Genomic DNA, 19,139 nt, shown 5'->3' on the forward strand with positions numbered 1-19,139 from the left:
ACAGCTGGACACAATGTGGCATGAAATGAAGTGGTCTTTTAGCGGGGACTTCTCTGAAATGTATAATTTCCCTGAGGACTTTAGGCCTGAAGACTGCTATATATGGAGGGTTGGTCATACGTTCCTGTTGCTTTCCAGAAAGGTACTTGGTAATGCTGACCCTGCCCTTCAAGTTGCTGTGAGAATAATAAACATTTTTAAAGGCAAAATAAATTATTTAGGTAACAGGAATACACATCTCTGTCACCAGGGTGGATGGTGGACAGATCATTCTTTGGGGTCAGGATCATGTATCCTATGCTTGATCCAGAGACTTTGTGCATTGAGGGCCTCAAAGTTTTCAGGCATCATGATAAAACACTTAGCACCCTTGAGTAGATTCAGGGTGGTGATGGTGGGGTAATTTGGCATGTTTTTTTTTTTTTTTTCTCTGACATTTCATGTCAGTATATTTGCACTCTTCACTGTGGATTCAGTCATAAAGGTGGGTGACCTTGAGAAAGAAGCTGCAGGTTTTAAACAGAGAAGCTACTCGTCTTCTGAATCACTTTGTAAGGAAATGAATAGCAGTAATAATTACCATGTTTCAGTGGCACACCACTTAAAATACGGAATATAAAACACCTTTTCCAAAATTAACCACAACTAGGATCAAGGTGCACACCAATATATAAATAGTAGAGCAACAGTCTATGAGCAATCACAGGTGTGGCTTCCATATGTGATTCAGAAAAAGTAATGAGCTGTGTGGTTGAAAATAGGCATTTGGGCGGGGATTATGCAAGGCCTGAATTACAATGCAGGATGGGTGGGGATAACGCCTCTTTCAGTTTATACAAATACTAATCACAAACTCAGCAGCCAGAAATCTCTGCAGTGGTATTTAGCAAATATTAATAAGTATAATTAAATTTTGTGTGCTAGATTTTCATTGCTCAGGAAGTATGAGAAACAGAATCTTTACCATATGTTTTATGTTTTAAATGAGTAGAAACAGGTTAGGAAAACAAGTTACCAAGAAACTAAAACATTAGGCTGGACTAGGGGGTTGGGGTGGGGAATGGGCAGTTGTAGAAACATACATTTTCTACAACTATTAGAAGTGTTCATAGGGGCCACAGTCTATAGTAATGATTTTGCTGAGTAGGAATTGCACCAAGACTGGTGTGGGCATCATCTTAATCCTGAATCCCACGATTAAGCTGATATACTATCAGTTTGGACACCATCAGCAGCTACTCCCTACTGTAATAACTGCCCTTGCAAAATTGGTGACTTTGTCCTGGACTATCAGGATACTTTCCTTTAACATTTCAAACCTACCACATCATTCAGACTTTTAAAAACAAAACTAAGGCTGCAACAGAAGGAAATGCAATTTCAATGACAGCTCTTTTTGTGGTATTTGTACAGTAGTAACTGTGCCTATTGCAGTTCAGAAATGAATGGAAAACTAGGAACAGCAATGCCAATGATAAGTAATTTTAAACTATTACGGAATTTTTCTATCAACATGCTCCTAAATCAGATGGGGAAATTGTAACAAATGCACCATTTTAAACTGAAAACGTGTTCAGCTGTTAGTCTTTGGCTTGTATTGTGCAAATACTAAGCAATAGCAGGTCAATGTGACATATAATGAGTTATAGGATGGCTCAAACTTAGAGTTTTACTTCATCCAAATAGAGCTTTTATACATCCAGTAGCACAGAATGCCTGGGCTGGCCTCCCTGTCAAGATGTCAAGGTTTAATTTCTCTGTGTACACTAGGCACTTAGCGCATGAGGAACATGGCTCTTTCCTGGACACTCAAGTCAAAACAATCTAAATGAAAGCAAGGAAGACATTTACTGTGGGATAGCTGGATGTGGATGCTTTGTCCCATGCAAGAGCGGGTTTGCTACTAACTTGAGAGTAAGAGTTATTAAGGGCTGAACTGAGACTTGTGGCTTTCAAGAATCTCAAGTTAAGGGAGAAAAGCAGGCTCGCTTGACTGCTTAACTGTGGAGCTTGTTCAGTGCCTGACTGCCTTCTCAGTGAAGAAACTTTTCCTAATATTCAACCTGAACCTGCTACTTGTATGTCTTCCTTCCTAGACCCTTCAACATTTTCATAGCCCTCCTTTAGACACATCCTATTAGTTTTATGTCCTTCTTATACTGTGGATTAGGGTTAAAACTGCTCAGATTTACAGGGAAGGTTGCAAGTATTAATTTCATTTTCCACCTAAGAAAAATACAGATGGGAAACAGCTTTTTGTAGGACAAATAATATTGTCAACAGCCTTGCATAAGATTAGATTACTTGTTTATGTTGTGGAGGCCAATCTTTGTGTGGGTTCTTACCAGTGTTATGGCACAGGTTTTTAAGCACTTTTAAGTATAACAGTAAAAAAAAAAAAAAAAACACCGAAGTAATTAGGCATTACTGAAAAATTACACCTGACATTTTTTCATCAAGTATAATTCCAAGGATGGTAATAACCTGCTTTATTCTGAAATAACCTCATTCACAGAAATGACTGTGACTGCCAGATCAAGGCAAGCATTTACCTGCATACACAACTAAGACATCAAAAAAACCATGATGCCTCTTCAAATTTTCAGTAATCTTATCCATGGGTCAGGTACTACAGTTCAATACATGTATTTTGTGATGAATATTAGTAATTTTTTTTTGCTTAATGTGAAAAACAAAGCAAATGTTATACTTGAGCTTTTTGTCATATTCAGAGTTAGGAACTCCACCCTCAAGCACACAATTTAGGTCCTTTTTTAACAGTTGAAAAATTGAAGTCAGGGACACTACTGTCCTCTTTTCTGTAAGACTGTACCTAACATGGTATGGGTGACTTCAGAAGTAACAAAGGCTATTAATCTTGATAGGCCATATAACTTAATCTTACAAGATGTTTTATTACCAGCAGACTATACACACCAAGCTGTCAGGTAGTAAGGAGGAATTAAAATTAATTTGTGCAACATGAGTTATTGAACACTTCCACATCAATCCTAAATGCAAGCTGTTCAACATGTGTTGCATATTTAACATTTTCCTCTTTGAATTTCCCAGTAAATGCAAAGCTCAAATGATTAACTGCATACAATATTCAATGAAACAAAAACCAAAATGTATCATAAATAAGTATATTATAACTTTATTAAATTCAAGACATGACAATATTCAAAATACAAAGTGAATTCTTCTTTATTCAATACTGTACATGATGCAGAAATATCAGTGCATTTCTATAGCATGTATTTCACCTTCATTTAGTCTGTACTAAAACAAAAAGTAAGCTTTAAAATAGCTCAAACATCTCATTCAGCAGTTTAAATTGTAAACAGCTTGTTTATTTGTGTTAGGAGGAACATATTCATTTTCATGTACCTCTGTTAAAGAGCACCCTTTCTTTTGTGCTTATCTGTAAGAGGATAAATGTAATCAAAACGAGCACAAGAAACTGCTAACAAATGTGGTACTTCAATTAACTTTATTGGAACACTGAGGCAGAATGAGGAAAAATTAAACAGCAAGAAGCAGTGTCTGAAGCAGAGATAGGACTGACACTGTTCATAAATGGAATCATGTTTTTTTTTCCCCTCACACCCTCCTCCTCCCCTAAAATACTGAACAGAAACCAAAACACAAGACCAGCTTGTGTTGTTTGTTTTTTTTATACTCAGAATTTCAGACTCTAGATGAGCATGTAGTTGTTGTTATCTACCTACTAGCAGTCATATAGCTGCTCATATCCTCTGTCACTTTTATGACTTTCACATCTTTCTAGGATCAAGCAGGAAAAGAGCAGCAGCAGAGGCTTAGCAATAGCTGGTCCATGTCTCTCCTAGGAAAACCTGCAAAATTGAGCCACGTGCCTCTAGCAACCGAAAGAATCCACAAAGCCTAACTCAGTTCCAAGCTGCTTCACTGTAAAAGTCTATTAGTATCCAATTAGCTTGTAAAATGGATTCATCATTCTAAGAACATTTTAGTTATTCTTAGCAAGTCTTGAAGTGGATAACTGATCTTGCAGTTACCTTCTTACCAGGTTGGAATATCATAGTGAAAGAGAATAGAATCTGTTCTCAGCAGTTACTGGGTTAAAAAAAAAAGTTTTGGAAATGCCTGATACAACAAATGTACTGCATTATCTGTTCTGTTGTCAGCTTTATAACTAACTCATAAGCAAAGCTAGATTTTATTTTTTTTATAACGTGACTACCAAATACGTTAATCTAGGGTAGCATACAACTGGCCAACTGTGACTATCTCTCCATACGTTTCTATGGAATCTTTGTAAGGTTTCAGCTCTATGTACCAAGACAAAAAACAGTCTTAAGAAACATATCAGAGATATGCAGTATAAGAGGACTTTACCATCCACTATTTAGTTCTCAGAGGATAAACTTGTCCTACTTCATTATTTGAAAACCTTAAGAACTTTGTAACGTGATACAATTTTTCTCCATCCTCAACAGCTCAACTGTGTTGTACTCCCAGGGACTATGGAGAAACCACGTAAGACAGATGTTTTCGTTTGAGATGACCAGTTATGTCCACTCTAGGTTTTGAGTCCAGTTTTGTTGCGGATGAAGTAGCTACACAGTCACCAGACCAGGACTGCATCTCCATGTTAGAGCTAGTTTCTTCTGCTTCTCTGAAGAACTTCTCGTACTTGTCCAGATATGGAGGCCTTTCAGGCAGCAGGTAGTAGTGTGTTGAACTGGCCTTCTTACCATTTTCAATAATTGGAAGAATGCAAGGGACCTTGTTGGAAGATCCTTCACTATTTTGTCTTTGCAGAGCTTTGGTGCTGACATATTTAGGATCAGGTGCAAAACTCTGGGTGGGGGGCATAACCCCGTTGAGGTATGATGGCAGGCTCTTAGGACTTGGTGTACGGGAATTACTGCATGACAAAGGTTCTCTAGGGGGCACTTTGGGAGGCCTATCTTCATCACTGTATGCACTAGAAGCAACTTCTGCTGACCACCTTCTGTAATCTGGTTTGAGAGCTCTTGGAGGTATGGGAACCCTCGGTGGAATCTCTGGTTTATCTTCATCGGAGTTTGGAGAAGACCTGTTTAAGTATCCAGATAGTCTCACTACTGGTTTATTAAGAGAGCCAGCTGGGCCTGAATGAGACCTTCGCAAACGTCGATGCAGCTGCTGTGGGGGAGGGTAAATACTGGACGTGTATCCATTTAGGCTTTGTGTGGGGTTGGTATCTTCTGTTTTTGGTCCTGCTGGAGCATCAAAATATGCATAGTTGATTTGTCCACAACCCCTAAAGCTCCGCCGACTCGGAGCACTGGATTTAAAAGGAGGAAGTTCATAATCTTCTAACAAAAAGTCAGTATCTGAGCTAGTCAGGAATTCCACTTCTCTGTCAACCTCATCTTGAGTAAGATCCTCCGAAATAGGCAGAGGGGGTAGTGGCCTGGAGCTACGGTCATTGGAAGATGCACACAGAAACTGAATTGGCCCATTTTTTGTTGGCATGTGAGGAGGTGTTTCTTCAGAAACATAGCCTACGGCTAATGACAGTTTACTAAAGCCAGGAACAAGATAGTCTTCACATCTTGAAATTGGCTGTTCATTTTTGGGACTTACAGGAGCTGGACTAGATTTCTGAGATGGGACCTGGATACAACTTTCAGCAAAGCTGTGGTCGCTTGTCGAAACGTGGTTGGAAGAGTGCCCTAAAAAGGTGAGAAAGTCTTAGAAACTTTTCTAAGTAATACTTTACCATGTGACTTTCCCACTGCATATTTAACTATTTCCTGTAACGCAAGAAGTAGTGCCTACTTAATAATGCCAGTAGCAAGCCTTAAGTATCTTTTAGTTATGTGCTTAATTAGGACAGCAGCTGATTACCTTCTTGTTTTAGGCCAGTGCTCCAGTTAAATGAGGTAGTTCAAGAGAACTCACACATAAACATTAGAACAGAGCTGTAGCTATGAAGATTCTAACAGACATACCAAATTGGGTAACTCAGAGGCTTGTAAATACAAGGAAAAGCGTGGTGTGTGGGTTGTTTTTTTTTTTTTTTGCTCACATCATTAATTTTTTTTTTTTTTTTACTGTTTTTAAGTAGTATTTTCTTGAAATATCTGCATTCCCTCGCCAGAGGGCAGCCTTATATCCAAAATCAGAAAGCACTTATCTTACTGAAGACTTGAAGATTTTTTTCCCCCCAAGACACATCCATTACACAACCTAAAGATATGTTAGACTTTATACTTACCAATTGATGGTAAATGTTGCTCTGCTGATGGATTCAAGTTATATGCCACTGCTATAGGGTCCACATTAAAAAAAGTACTAAAAAAAAAATAAAATGTGTTCACTGTAAACAAGCCACAGATCAGTACTGGTACAATATTCTCAATACTTATTTTCATATATGTGAAATACTATAGGTCAAATTTTACACTCACTTCTCAAATCCACTGTGACTACCCCAGCAGGTTTTCAGACTCCCCACACCTTGACTAGCATGAAGAAATCCATTTTTTAATGGGACTCTCATCTCCTGAGCAGCAACTCCCGCAGCTGACATTGTGTACTGCTCTGTGATCAGTCTCCCAACCCTAGAAATTCAGTGGGTGACAGACTTGCTGCAATTGGCATTCCCTGAAAAAAAAAAAAAAAAAAGACAATTATCAGTAATGCAAACATGAGTTGACCTCCGATCTGAAACTTCAGAACCTGAAGGAATTAAATAGCTCTGTAACATGTTTTCTGTCCCCATACATGCCAGAAGGAAAACTTTACAAAATTTCTTACTTTGTCTCTGACTGTAAAACTGAAGAACAAAAGATAAGTTCTCTTAAATGGAATTAAACTGTATAGAAACAAGACAAATGTTCAAATAAAGCTACTGATATATCAGAACTGTGCATCAACAGCTTCAGCTCATATATATAAACTGCCAGATACTCAAACAAATTTAGCTTACCAGAACAATTTAACTTACTAGTAGACATCTATCTATAGTTATGTCTTTTTGCTAATGAGTTCATGGATTCCATTGTAGCCAACACATAATAGCCTAACATGTTTTTAAGTGCTACCATAAGTGGAATAACAAATGGACTTTTCTCAAATAACAGCTCCAATAAACAGAATTACTATTTTGGTCAGAATTCCAGAACTTTTTATATAGAGCAGTCACGATTGTAAACAATTTTAAGCATCAAGATACTTTAAAATATGCTCGAGTCTTCTAGCTACTTATTTCAAACAAGTCAGAAATCTGGTGACTTGAAATAACCTCCATTTAAACCATCCTGCTGTGTTCAGATTTACTTCAAATGTGTGAACAATGCTTTGTCTGGCCTGTTTACAATAGGAAAAAAGTGTATCAGAAATTGCCTTAAATTCAGTAAGAAATCATAGTCTAAGGAACAAGTTGACTCACAGGATTTTGTTTAGGAAACTGAGAATGTATTATCTCAGGAAAAGAAACAGCATAAAACTAGTCAACAATTCCAAAAGCAGAAGGTTAGTCCTCGTCTAAGCAAGGATGTTCTCTGGGTCTGCTCTTCAACTACACAAATATCCTAAATTCAGCAGATACAATATGGTGTTATGGCTGGGAAAAAAAAAAGTTTAATTTACCCCTTTCTCAAGAATATGACCAGTTTATTAAAATACTTTTTTTTTTCCCTGAAGAAAAAATTCCACTTTAAGAAAAGTCTCAACCAACAGTTGAGAGCCAGCTACATCAGTGGACTAAGCATATCAAGAAAACCCCTTCACAGTAAGGTACCACAAGAAAACAGGGTACAGAAATAAGTAATAGCTTATTTACAATAAGAACTCTGTCAGCCTTTTCCAAATGTTCTGTTAATCATGACTGTCAGTGACAACACTTGTGTCAACAGAAGTGTTTATTTACTAGCTGCTACCAAAATATTCCAAACAACAACTTTACAAGAACTCTAGACAGGAGACTATTGTCTTTACTGGAAGTGAACAAGGGCCCAACCAGTGTTTGGAATACACAGTGTTAGAGTCTCGGTCACATCTACTGCTGTCCTTCTGATTTTAGCGAAGAGTATGTTTTTCCTTTGTAGATAATCTCCTTAAAAGCTAGCTTAAGCCAGTTAGTTTTTGCATTACACAGTCCAGTTGGACTCTTTTCAGTAATGTGAACTACAGATTTTCAAAGTAAAATTAAATATAAACATGCAGTCCTATGAAGTAATGACATAGTTATGATTAGCAAATGAGTTCAGAAAATCTTCAATAGCTTTCTAACAACAGAATCTTCCTTCTAGTTCTGTAAATGCAAACAGAAACAATTTCTGTGGTGGAAGAGAAGACTCAAGTGTTTTTGATTAAAAGGATTTCTTAAGAAGCACTGTACAAATATAGCACCATTTCTAACAAGTAACTAACACAACTCACAAATAAGACACCTGTGATATCAGCTTATGCTATAGAGTAATGATTTTTCACACCTCACAGATCCTAGACTATTAGTAATGAATCTGCAAATTAAACATAGAAGAATGAATTAGTGAATTTAAGAATAAAATCTATGAAGGAGTTCGCACCTCTAATTTATTTATTTTTTTTGAAATCAGATGTAAGTTACAAGTTTAAATCACTGATTAGTCAGCAAATGACAGTACTCCACCTCAGTGAGCATGCAAGATCTGACAAGACCATGAGAGAGACATTGATTATGATACAAAAAAAATTGAGACAGGAAGGGGGGTGGCATTGCTATAGTTTGAGAGCACATGTAATGCACTTGCTATGATAACATACAACCCTTGCAGGGCTTGTTAAGAGGCCCAACCTCCATCAGATCCCATGCCAAAACTCCTGCTAGTAATTACTGTGTCAGCTTTCTAAATGCTGTCTAAATCTCAGCTCTCAAGACTGATAGTTGCACAATTGCTTCTCTGAAATCCCTCTGGCATGCTAAGCACAACTTCTGAAATGGACTTAAATATTTACATACTCCAGTAGAAAGTAATTTTCACTTATTTCAATTCACTATTTTTTAAAATAAAACACAAACACGTTTTGCAGCCAAAACTTGCCTGCTTCTACTAATAACCTCTTTTTGAGCTCACAAGTGACTTGTCACATTTCAATGAAAAGCTCTGAATGGACTGAGTTAAGAAATGGTCCTCCATGCTTCAAAAGGTAAGGTATGTATGTGCTCCTTCACCAAATCACCTACTTACACTTTTTCAGTCCAGAGTCTGGAGAGCTGGTGCTTACATTCTAAAACGTGTTTAAACAAACAAGCTTGCTTAAACAAACAGTATCTTAAGAGGGACCCATATGGTTATCTAATTGAAAAGTGCAATCTCTACATTTTATACAGTCTTCTTTCTAAAGAAGAGCAGTACATAATTTCTAGCAATTGGTTTTAAAAAAATACACAAGTTAGTCAAGAAAATATAAACAGCAACAGTTTCCACTGTAACTTTTAAGTGTTGGTCCAATATTGCCTCCTTAAAGATTTAAGGATCTAAATTTACCATAAATAAAATCAACCTAAATTTGCAAAAGAAAATGGACACTAAGCAATAATGAAGCATTCTGTATCTCTCATGCTTGTTTGCTACTCATTTGCACAATTTATGTTCCTCAAAGTGGGTTTCCAGTTACTCTGCTTGTCTGGCCTAGTTATGCATAGATTATGCATTAGAGAGAGATCGAGTGCTTTGAGTGCACTGATTGAGCACTTCGAGTGTTTCTGAAGGTGTTATAGTTTGTGTTATTCAAAAGAAACTTGGTTAGTTCAAAATACAATTACAACTAGCAATCACTACAGTGTTAATACAAGCCAGGGCAACTCAAAGGTTTGAGAGTACTTTAGGAAATTCAACACTATCCACTGTAAGGCAAAAGGGAGAATTTTTAATCATTCACGTGTGCTCACGTTTATCAATATTAATTACCCTAAAGGATACGTTTAAACTGAAAATTGTCAAATGTACCTGTTAACAGTAGGGTATTTATACAGCGAGGAATGGATATGTGCATATATCAGGAAAATCTTGAGAAGAAATGCTGAAACTGAGTTACATAAAGCATCCTCAATACAATTTTCATACTGATTTGTTTCACTAATTACTGTTGCTATACCACAAGTATTCCTCTATTTAGATACTAAGAAGCAATTGCATATATCTTTGTTCATGACCTATGGCTGATCACAGACTTTTGTTAGCGTTTCCTGCTCAACACTCCAACACTACCAAGTATTTGAGGCAAGCCAGTTTCATAATAAACCAAATTCTGGTTTGCACAATAGACTGAACAAGTCCCAGAATGTTTCACTTAATGGATACGGAGGCAATTTGCTATGAAGCATTTCTGAATACCTGTACAAATTTTGGACAAATTTTATGAAGGCAACAATCCTAACAAGCAGCTTATATACTTCTTGGAAAGGAGGGATGGGGAAAAGACCTACTTACCACTTTTGGGAGAGGAAAGAAATATAGCTACCTTAAATCTACAACCTATTTTTGTTCACCTTGCCACCACATATCTTTAACAAATCTCAGAAGCAATTCACAGGAGGAGGGGCACATTTTTGCACTACAAGTCATCCACTCTAGCTCGCTGTTCCTTATTTGTCAATGTGATGTAATTTCCTTTTTTTTTTTCCTTTGACTTTCTGTTTAACGTAAGTACCTGAAATAGAGTCCCCTTTTAATATTTAAGTATTTCAGACTTCTAAATGGATATTTAAAAGCCTGAATTACCTTTCTATGCTTTCTGGAGTTCCATATACCTAAAAACAAACAGAACAAGGGGGGGGGGAGGTGTGGAAGTCACCACCAAAACCCAAAACTAACAAAACAACAACAAAACACAACCCCCAAACAAACAAGGAACCCCCATAACAATAAACCCTTTGTTCTCTAGTGGTCATATCAACCCTTAAGTGCTTTTGTCTTTGAAACCAGATAAATGCTCTTTGACTGACACCTAGCAAAAATGAACTTACAAGAAGGTTGTTTTAAATCTATTCATTTAATGCCTTGATCTTATTTACTAGGCATCTAAGCTCCACTGTGCAATTTCACAAAGTAAACTGTGTCCCAGAAATAATAAAAATAAATATAGGTCCCCAAAGACGTTCCATTAGAGGAACTTTATTCTTTAGGGTTATTATACAAATGATGCATACTTGTAACTTTGAGAGTTTTTACTATACATTCTCTCAACCACAAACGGCCCATTCTGTTGTAGAGCATTTAACACGACCACTTAGTGCAGACAGATAGAAGTGCTGCTCAAATCAGATGAGGTTGCAAATAAAATAAATTCTACAGATATACCCCAGAAGATGATGGGCATAAGTTTAGAGACTAATCAATTGCACAGACCACATATTGAGATTGTAACAGTCATCTATTTTGGAATATACTTCAAGAACTGCAGTTCATCAAGGAGTTAAGTTTATTTAAAATCTGGGCTACCATTTCATGGTCCTACACAGCAACTGGGAGGAACCTGTAAATTGCCAACAGAAAACTAATAATTAAATAGTAAGACAACTGCCTTGCCTCTGCTTGTCAAATTTCAGATGCGTGTTTAAGGTATGGTACTTCATCCTCTTGAAAATTTTAATGTGAATATAGCCAGCTTACATTCAGGAAATAAAAATTCCTTTTTAGCTGACTCAGTCATAACCATGGCATTAGACTCGCTGTGATAAGTTTTAATTCTGTTTTTCATTACAGAGAAGCGGAACTGTTCTCCTCTGAAATAATTCCTATATTGCAGAGGATGACAAAGGGCTTTACCAGTAAGCCCCCTCAAAAAATTGTCTTTTACTTAATAAACAAAATGGCCCATATCAGAAAATTAGTAAGGAAAGAAAACTAAGTCTAAGCGTAAAGTAATGTGGGTGAATAGAGCAGTTTTGTTTCCTCTGCATCAACTTCATTGACAAGTAGTAAAAACTTCAAATGCGTTTGTGATGCAGACACATTGTTCACCTGGCATCCAAAGACCCAAGAATCCCCAAACTGACCAAACGCACCTTGTCACCAGAGCCTTTACCATCCAGTTTATCAATACTGAATTAAGCATTGTTATCCTTAGATGAAGCATGAAGAGATTTAGCTTACTGCTTCAGCAATGCTGCACATGGTTCTTAGTCAGTTCACTGGTGGCACAAGATCACTGAAGTGTCAAGAGTCCCTCTGGACTGCTCACGCTGTGTAACCACCACGGTGCGCGTCCACAGAGCGCACACGCTTCAGAGATACACTAAATGCTTTAGGAGCACAGCGATGTCTCCGGATTTAAACACCACCGAGAGGAGCTATTTTTGAAAACCCAGGGTGCTAAACCGCCGAGAAACGTTTAGGACGGCTAAATCAAGCCATCCTAAATTAAGAGCGCAAACAGCCCACGCCGCGACCCCTTGTTTTTGCCCGAAAGTCGCAGAGAGGAACCCGATACCGGGGAAAACTCCGGAGGAAAACGCGCGGCACGCCGCGTTGGCTTCCAGGCACGCGAGCACGGCCACCGCCGGTCCCACCCCGCAGCCCTCCTCAACGCCGCCGCTCCCCGTGACGGCGCCTCCCCGCCGAGCCCCCGGCGCTGCCCCCGCTGCCAGGGGGGCGGCAGGGAAGCGCCGCCACCGCCGCCGCCGGGCACCCGGAGCCGCCCCGCGGCCTCGCTCCGCGCCCGATGGCGTGGGCCGAGCCGCGCCGGGACCGCGGCTCCGCGCCAGCCTCCAGGCCGGCTCCGCCGCCGAGGCCCAAGCGAGCCTCGGCGTCCCGTGAAGGGGCCGCCCTGCCCGGCCTCTCCCCACCGGAGGGGCCCGACGCGGTCCCGGGCCGCGGCCGAGCCCCGCGGGGCGGCTCCGGGTGCCCGGCGACGGCGGCGGCGGGAGCGGCCTCGGCCGGAGCCGGCAGCGGGGGTGCCCCGCAACCGCTCTCGCCCGGCGCGGGGCGAGACTGAGGTGCTGTGGGGGGGGTGTAGGGGGGGAGTACTCACCCCGGGCGCCTCACGCAGCTCCGCATGTCCTCGCGCGGCCGGCGGCGCCACACACGCATGCGCCGAGCCGCCACAGCGCCCGATCACTGCCGCGGCGCGCGCGGACGAGCGCTTTTATAGCGGGAGGCGGGGCCGGCGGGAAGCCCCGCCCACGCCACGCCACGCCCACTCCCCCCCTCCGCCTGCCGCGGGCACGTCAGGAAAACTCTTAAAGGGGCGATGGTCGCGGCAGGGCCTTAAAGTGGGGGGGGGGGACACGGCGACACCGGGCAGCGCCGCTTCTGTGGGGGCCCCCCCGGTACCCAAACCTGCGGCCGGGCCGCCCCCGGACGCAGCGGAAGCGGCGTTGGCTGGGCGGGGGCGAGCGGAGCGCGAGGCCGGCCGGGAGCTTCCGCCGGAGGGAGGAGGGAGAAGGAGGAGGAGGAGGAGGAGGAGGAGCGGCGCCTCGTGGGGGGGGGGGGGCGGCGGCAGCGCGGGGCTCGCGCCCGGTGCCGCTGCCTCAGCTCCGGGCCCGCCGCGCCGTGAGGCAGCGCCCGGCCCTTCTCGGCCCTGCCCGGTGAAGCCGTCCGCCGCCAGCGGGTGCTCGCTGCCCTCCTCCCGACACGAAGCGAGCTGCGGAAGCCGGGACAGCCGCTGAGGTGCTGCGTTACCCGTCCGTGCCCGCCGGTGAGGAGCGTTCCGGGAAGGGTCCCGGCTCTCTGCCGCTCGTGCGTCCCGCTCGCTGTGTGGTAACGCTGCCTTTGAGGAGCAGCTCGTGCTCCCCTCGGCTCGTTTGGCGTTCAGATTCTTTGCGGTCACAGGGATTTAACCTTCGTCATCCCCAAATTTAACAGCAGGCGAACGGAACTTTTTTCGCTTTCGTAGGAGTTGCTGCTGCGAACATTCGCTTTCCAGGACTTTGTCCTGAGATCAGTTAATATTTATGTGCAACGATTAATTAGGGATCTTGACTAATTATATGTGAATTAGCACAGACTTGACAGTGTGTTTTGTGTCCAGAGTTAGCGTTTGTGGTGATAAACTGTAGCGGCTAGAGCAGTAAAATTCTCAGCGGAAGGTGTTCTGCAAATATAAATTTATAAACCTATATGAAATATAAATATATAAATACAAATATAAACCTATACAGATTTTTTAAAATTATAATTATTTTAAAATCAGTTTTGCTTTACGGTGCAGTCATTGCTTTGGTGATGAAAGAAATGTCTGCGATGGTCTCTAAAATTCCTAGCACTGAGAACTACTAACGATAGTTTAAGAAAATGCACGTGCTGTATTCCTTGAGCTGGAATACATGTGACCAAGGAGGAAAAATGCTTGATTTCATTTCACAGCTGAGTTTTGATTTTCCTTTTCAATGCTGCACTATGTGGAGCATGTCTGTAGTTGAAAATTCCTAATCTGCTTAATTTTTAAGGACAGTAAGGTATCCTACTGTATATTTGTATTATAAGAACTGTTGTCTTGTACCAACGAAGGTGATGTGCAAAAGGGAAAGGATAAGAATTTGAAGAGATTTTTTTTTTCCCTTTAGATGCGAGAAATAATGAAGAGAGGTCCTCTAAAGCTGGCTAGATGTGTAAGCAGATGAGAGAAAGCAAAGGACAAAGAGGGGTGGAAGCCATCCAAAGACAAGAGTAGAGCAGACAAATGAGATTATGGTTTTGATGAAATAAAACACCCTGTGTTAGGGTGGAACTGCACTATGTTGTGCCTGGTCCCATGCTTAGAGTGGCAGCTAGTGGTGATGCCTTACAATGTGTTGTGGTCTAAGACTTGTTCTGAATGGTCTATTGTGAAATGCAGCAGGATTTATCTACCCCTTAGTAAGGAATCAGTTGGGAAAAGAAAACTTAGCAAAAAGCAATGCAGAAGGTGGTCTGTAAATAAACCTTTCCATCATGGAAAGTTATGAATTTTATCATTATATGATAGTTTAAAGTTCAACACATCAGCCTACTGACTTCCAAAATGAATGATTTGTCATATTCCTCGTCTCTTCCCTAAAAATCACGGTCTTTACCTCAAGCAGAATCAAGATATGCCCGGCAGAAATGAAACCTAGTGTGATCATTACGTAGTTTCGTTTCATATGTTTTATTCAGGTCCTTATCTTCTCTTCTGCTTTGTGGTGGTCTGACAGTGTGTCTACATAAGAATTTTGAGGTTAAGGAATATGTGTGTTACTCTTACTATAGTGATGCATGCATTATGACCATGTCAGCAAAATAAAGAGAACAAAACTTAGTTACTTAAGTTTTCAGCCTATGAACCTGAAGTGACAGAAATCAACTGGAGCATCTGTTAATCTGGAGGAAATCATAACACATACAGGTTGCATGAGAACTGCTTGTAGTCTCACTGAATTCTTAGCGAGTCAGAGGCTATCATGCAGCAGTTGTAAAGTCGTGCTGGTACGTGAGTAAATAAATTATCTTGCCTATATTACAAGCAGATAAACTTTATGGCTCTTCTTACTGTACAGGGGGATGTTATGCAGTGTACTGTGGCACGTAATTTGGGGTAGAGAAAGACGTGGGTGTGTGAGGAAGAGGCAGAGACAATGAGTTTCATTAACATGTAACATTAATAAATACTACAAGCAGTTAATAGATAACGTTAATAAATACGATAAGCAGTGCAGACTCTTGGATTACAATGGCAACAATATACAACTGTGCACACCTGATGCTCAAATTCTGTCTTATACAGGGCCCATTATTCAGGCTTTATATGAATTCACCTTATACAAGACTTTAAAGCAATTGGATAAAGCTAAATTGCCTCTTAAGTCATCTGTAGAAAATGACACAGATAGGGAATCTTTTATGCTTCAGGCACATGGAAGTGGTTTGTTGTGGAAACGTACTATTTAAAGTGGAAGTACGGCATGGCTTTTGTGAGCTCTCATCTGTGTACCTTCATTAAATCTGAATGCTGCAAATGCCGGAAGTGTTAGCTTGAGTTGGAAAAAAAATGTGCAGAGACTGATGAAAGAAAAATCCATTCAGGCTGTAGAGAAAGTGCCTTGTGTCAGGCTGTTGCGAGAGGACATTGCCCACGGCCCTAATCATCTGTTGTTTTCCTTTTTCCCTAAGCTAGAAGCAATATTGTCTTAGATGGACCTTGGATTTGAGCCAGCATTTGGCTATTCTTAGGATGTATCTGTATTTTGCTCTCCCTTCTATATTTCAGTCAGACATTTTCATCATGTTCTGCCTATGCAACTGGGTACGCAGTGATTAGATTCTGCATACAAAATTCAGCTTAGGTCCCTGTCTATGCAGATTGGCCTGCCCAGGGAGGTAGTGGAGTCACGGCCCCTTGCAGTGTTCAAGAAGCACCTGGATGAGGTGCTGAGAGATAAAATGTAGTAGCTTAGTGAGTAGTATTGGTGACAGGAGGACGGTTGGACTAGATGATCTTACAGGTCCTTTCCAAACCTGTGTTTCTATGATTCTTCCAGGAAAGGACTGCTCTGTTCTTTGAGTTTGGAGTCAGCAAAGGAGGGAACAGGATTAGGAGAGTGCAACGAAACATTTTTAATGTAAGGATTTGTTGTTGTAAATGAGGAACATATGTTTATTTGAGTGGTCAGATTTGTATGAATGCAGTTACACCAGGGAGGTACGGGGCAGAATGAATGTGCTGCGTTTCCAGTTTAGCCAGAAGACCCACAGAAGGGAATAAAAACTCATGGGTCAGTAAAGGAGGGCTAAATTAGAGGTTAGCATATGCAAGTGTCTAGACAGCAAATACAGACATACTGCAAAAGTCAGTCTGTCAGGGAGTGGAGAGTCTAAATTAAAAAGCCATTTCAAAGGCATGTTGCCTGGATGGGGTAATCATGTGCTCAGACTTCTTCAGTACACAAGCATAAGCTGAGTGAGGGAAGAGATCAAAAAAGGACAAAGATTGACACACATTCTGTAACAGCTTAGACTGGAATGGAACTTGATAATTTAAAAATAGCTGTTTGTTCACACTTGTGTTTCCCAGCAGTGGGCACAGTCACATCTGTTTTTTTTACTATCCATCCTGTAATATTGGAATGCTTTGGAGAAGTATTACTTGCATATTGCTGATTTAGAGACACTGTTATACAGACCTCCCAGACTGAGTTCATTTTTGCTTTCAGCCATGCAAATTGGTTGTCAAAAATCCTAGCTCTACCCCAGTAGAATACCTGGAGCTTGCTCGTTCCATGTCATATGGAATTCTTTCAGGGCACTGTTGAGAGACCTTCCATAGCAGAACACTGGTAGGATCAGCAGAAACAGAGGAGCTGACTCAAATCCCAGAGTATCTGCTTCTTCACAGAGCCAGAGGGCTTGCTGTGAGCTGATTGCTTCAAACTATGCTTTTATGCCCTTTAGGTGTATTGTTTCCACAGGAGTGTAGTGTTTTGCATCATAATAGTTTGGGGGAAGTTTTTGGAATCTATCCACTTGCAGTGTAAGGTTCTGCAGCATGACCAAAGTTTTCATCCTTCCTGAAGGACATAGGATTGATACTTACTGTGATATACTAGACTGTTCCAGTGTACTTTTTCTTCCATGGTGAACTCCCACTACATAGATCCCTTTCTTGCAGCTAATCTAAAAGGGTTGAGAACAATAGGATGTATTCACACAGCATTTTGCAGGTAGACATTGGTTTTGGTGGTTGTTCTTCCAGACAACTAGAAGCTATATGATTAGTGGTTTGTAGTGCTTAGCTTGTGCTATTATACCTTACCTTGTATGTTGGCTTTGATAAATGGACAAAGAGAGCTTGCATCTGAAAGCTGCAAAACACCCGTGTGTGTGTGTCTTTGTCTGTGTGTTTATTACCCCTTCCAGGGAAGGATTTCTCTTCCTTGTAGTAAGAGGTCTCAACTGTTTTGCCCATCGCAGAGTGTTTGAAACAAGGGGCTCTGAACTGGTCCTGACACAAAGTAGTTTGTTTATTAGGGTCTATCAAAGTCGCCAAGATAAAGAACATGAATTAGATCAGGTATGCATCAGTGGAAGGAGCCAGTCCCAGGTGATCCCATGCACTGCCGTGTATGCTGCTGAACTCAAGTGCCTACTGAGTTGTGTAGCATCAGATGCATGGATTGCTGTGGCCAGACCCATGTTTGTCAAGACAGATTAGGAACTCTTCAAAATAAGTAAATGATGTCAGCACCTGTAGATGTTGGGTATTTTGTATTGGCAAGTCTAGAAGTGCTCGGTCTTTTAGAGTCTTCATAACTGGTTGCTAGACTTGGGTGAGATTGAAAAGAGTGGTAGTAGTCAGTTCTTTGCTTTCTCTGTGCCTTTCCCATGGTTTGCTTTATCATTTTTATTAATGGCAACACCACAGTCAGCTCTTTTGATAAAATTGTTTATGTGCAGAGAGTCACTAATTGGCATGGTTTGTGTTCTCTACAAAATAAACTGTAAGTAAAACTGTCAGCCTAGAAGGATAGCTTACCATTAAAAACAAAACCTGTGGAAGCTTGGGCTCCCTTATCTATCTATTTATGAAACTTCTGAAAGCAGGGGAGGGATATTTCAGAGATTTTACTTGAGCTGAGAGTGGAGAAGTGTAAGAGAAGGCCTGGCTTTGGTAAGCCAGGGAGGTAAGAGCAGACTGAGCAGGAAGGCAAGTGTGGGGTAAAGATCAGCTGGTTCTCATTCTGAACCAGTGATTTCAGTTTAAAAACTATATATAGAAAAATGGTATTTGGAAGCAGTGTGAAGTGTATCATTGTAGAAATTAATAGTTCAGTAACTTGACTCCCGAACACTGTAAAGCTAATTTTATTTGTATTTGAGATTCTGCCTAAAAAGCTCATGGGGAAGATGACATGACAGTCCACTGTCCAGTTTTATTTTGAGATGTGTTATGTATTTGCACTACTGATCCTTTACTATGGACATCCCCATCAAAGTGAGACTGTGCTACTGGATTTGGCTCTGTTTTTTTTATCATGTCAAAATCTGACATAAATTTTCAATATCTATTTATGACCAACAGTAGTAATTCCGGAGGCTAAAGTTTACCTCCATAAGTACATTTTTTGTGCGTATTAATAAAACACTGATTTTCTGAGAAGCTGAGCAGTCCAGGACTTAATGATAAAGATTAAGCAAAACCTATGAATTTCAGCTCCTTAC

At 40.8% G+C, this 19,139-nt stretch overlaps 2 protein-coding genes across 3 annotated transcripts in view; one reads left to right on the plus strand and one right to left on the minus strand.

Moving 5' to 3' along the window:
- Positions 1-3,629: 3,629 nt before the first annotated feature.
- On the minus strand, positions 3,630-13,077 carry ERRFI1 (ERBB receptor feedback inhibitor 1). The gene is made up of 4 exons (XM_032201601.1): positions 12,997-13,077; positions 6,444-6,639; positions 6,251-6,327; positions 3,630-5,705 (listed from the first exon to the last, which is right to left on the minus strand). The coding sequence occupies exons 2-4, from the start codon at positions 6,563-6,565 to the stop codon at positions 4,507-4,509; spliced, it is 1,398 nt and encodes a 465-aa protein (XP_032057492.1). The 5' UTR covers positions 6,566-6,639; positions 12,997-13,077; the 3' UTR covers positions 3,630-4,506.
- Positions 13,078-13,508: 431 nt separating this feature from the next.
- Positions 13,509-19,139, plus strand: part of SLC45A1 (solute carrier family 45 member 1) — a 42,369-nt gene continuing 36,738 nt past the window's right edge. For both annotated transcript variants that reach the window (XM_032201403.1, XM_032201405.1), the window contains exon 1: positions 13,509-13,662. The gene's annotated coding sequence lies outside the window, so the exon portion shown is untranslated. The remainder of the gene's footprint in view (positions 13,663-19,139) is intronic.

This window comes from Aythya fuligula, chromosome 21 (assembly GCF_009819795.1).
Source record: "Aythya fuligula isolate bAytFul2 chromosome 21, bAytFul2.pri, whole genome shotgun sequence".
NCBI classification, from domain to species: domain Eukaryota; kingdom Metazoa; phylum Chordata; class Aves; order Anseriformes; family Anatidae; genus Aythya; species Aythya fuligula.

Excerpts from the sequence above, each read along its gene's own strand:
- ERRFI1 (XM_032201601.1), bottom strand. The coding sequence starts at position 6,565 with ATGTCAGCTGCGGGAGTTGCTGCTCAGGAGATGAGAGTCCCATTAAAA. Across the intron at positions 6,328-6,443 it reads AGTCACAGTGGATTTGAGAA|TACTTTTTTTAATGTGGACC; the intron begins GTGAGTGTAAAA and ends TTTTTTTTTTAG. Across the intron at positions 5,706-6,250 it reads GCAACATTTACCATCAATTG|GGCACTCTTCCAACCACGTT; the intron begins GTAAGTATAAAG and ends TCACCTTTTTAG.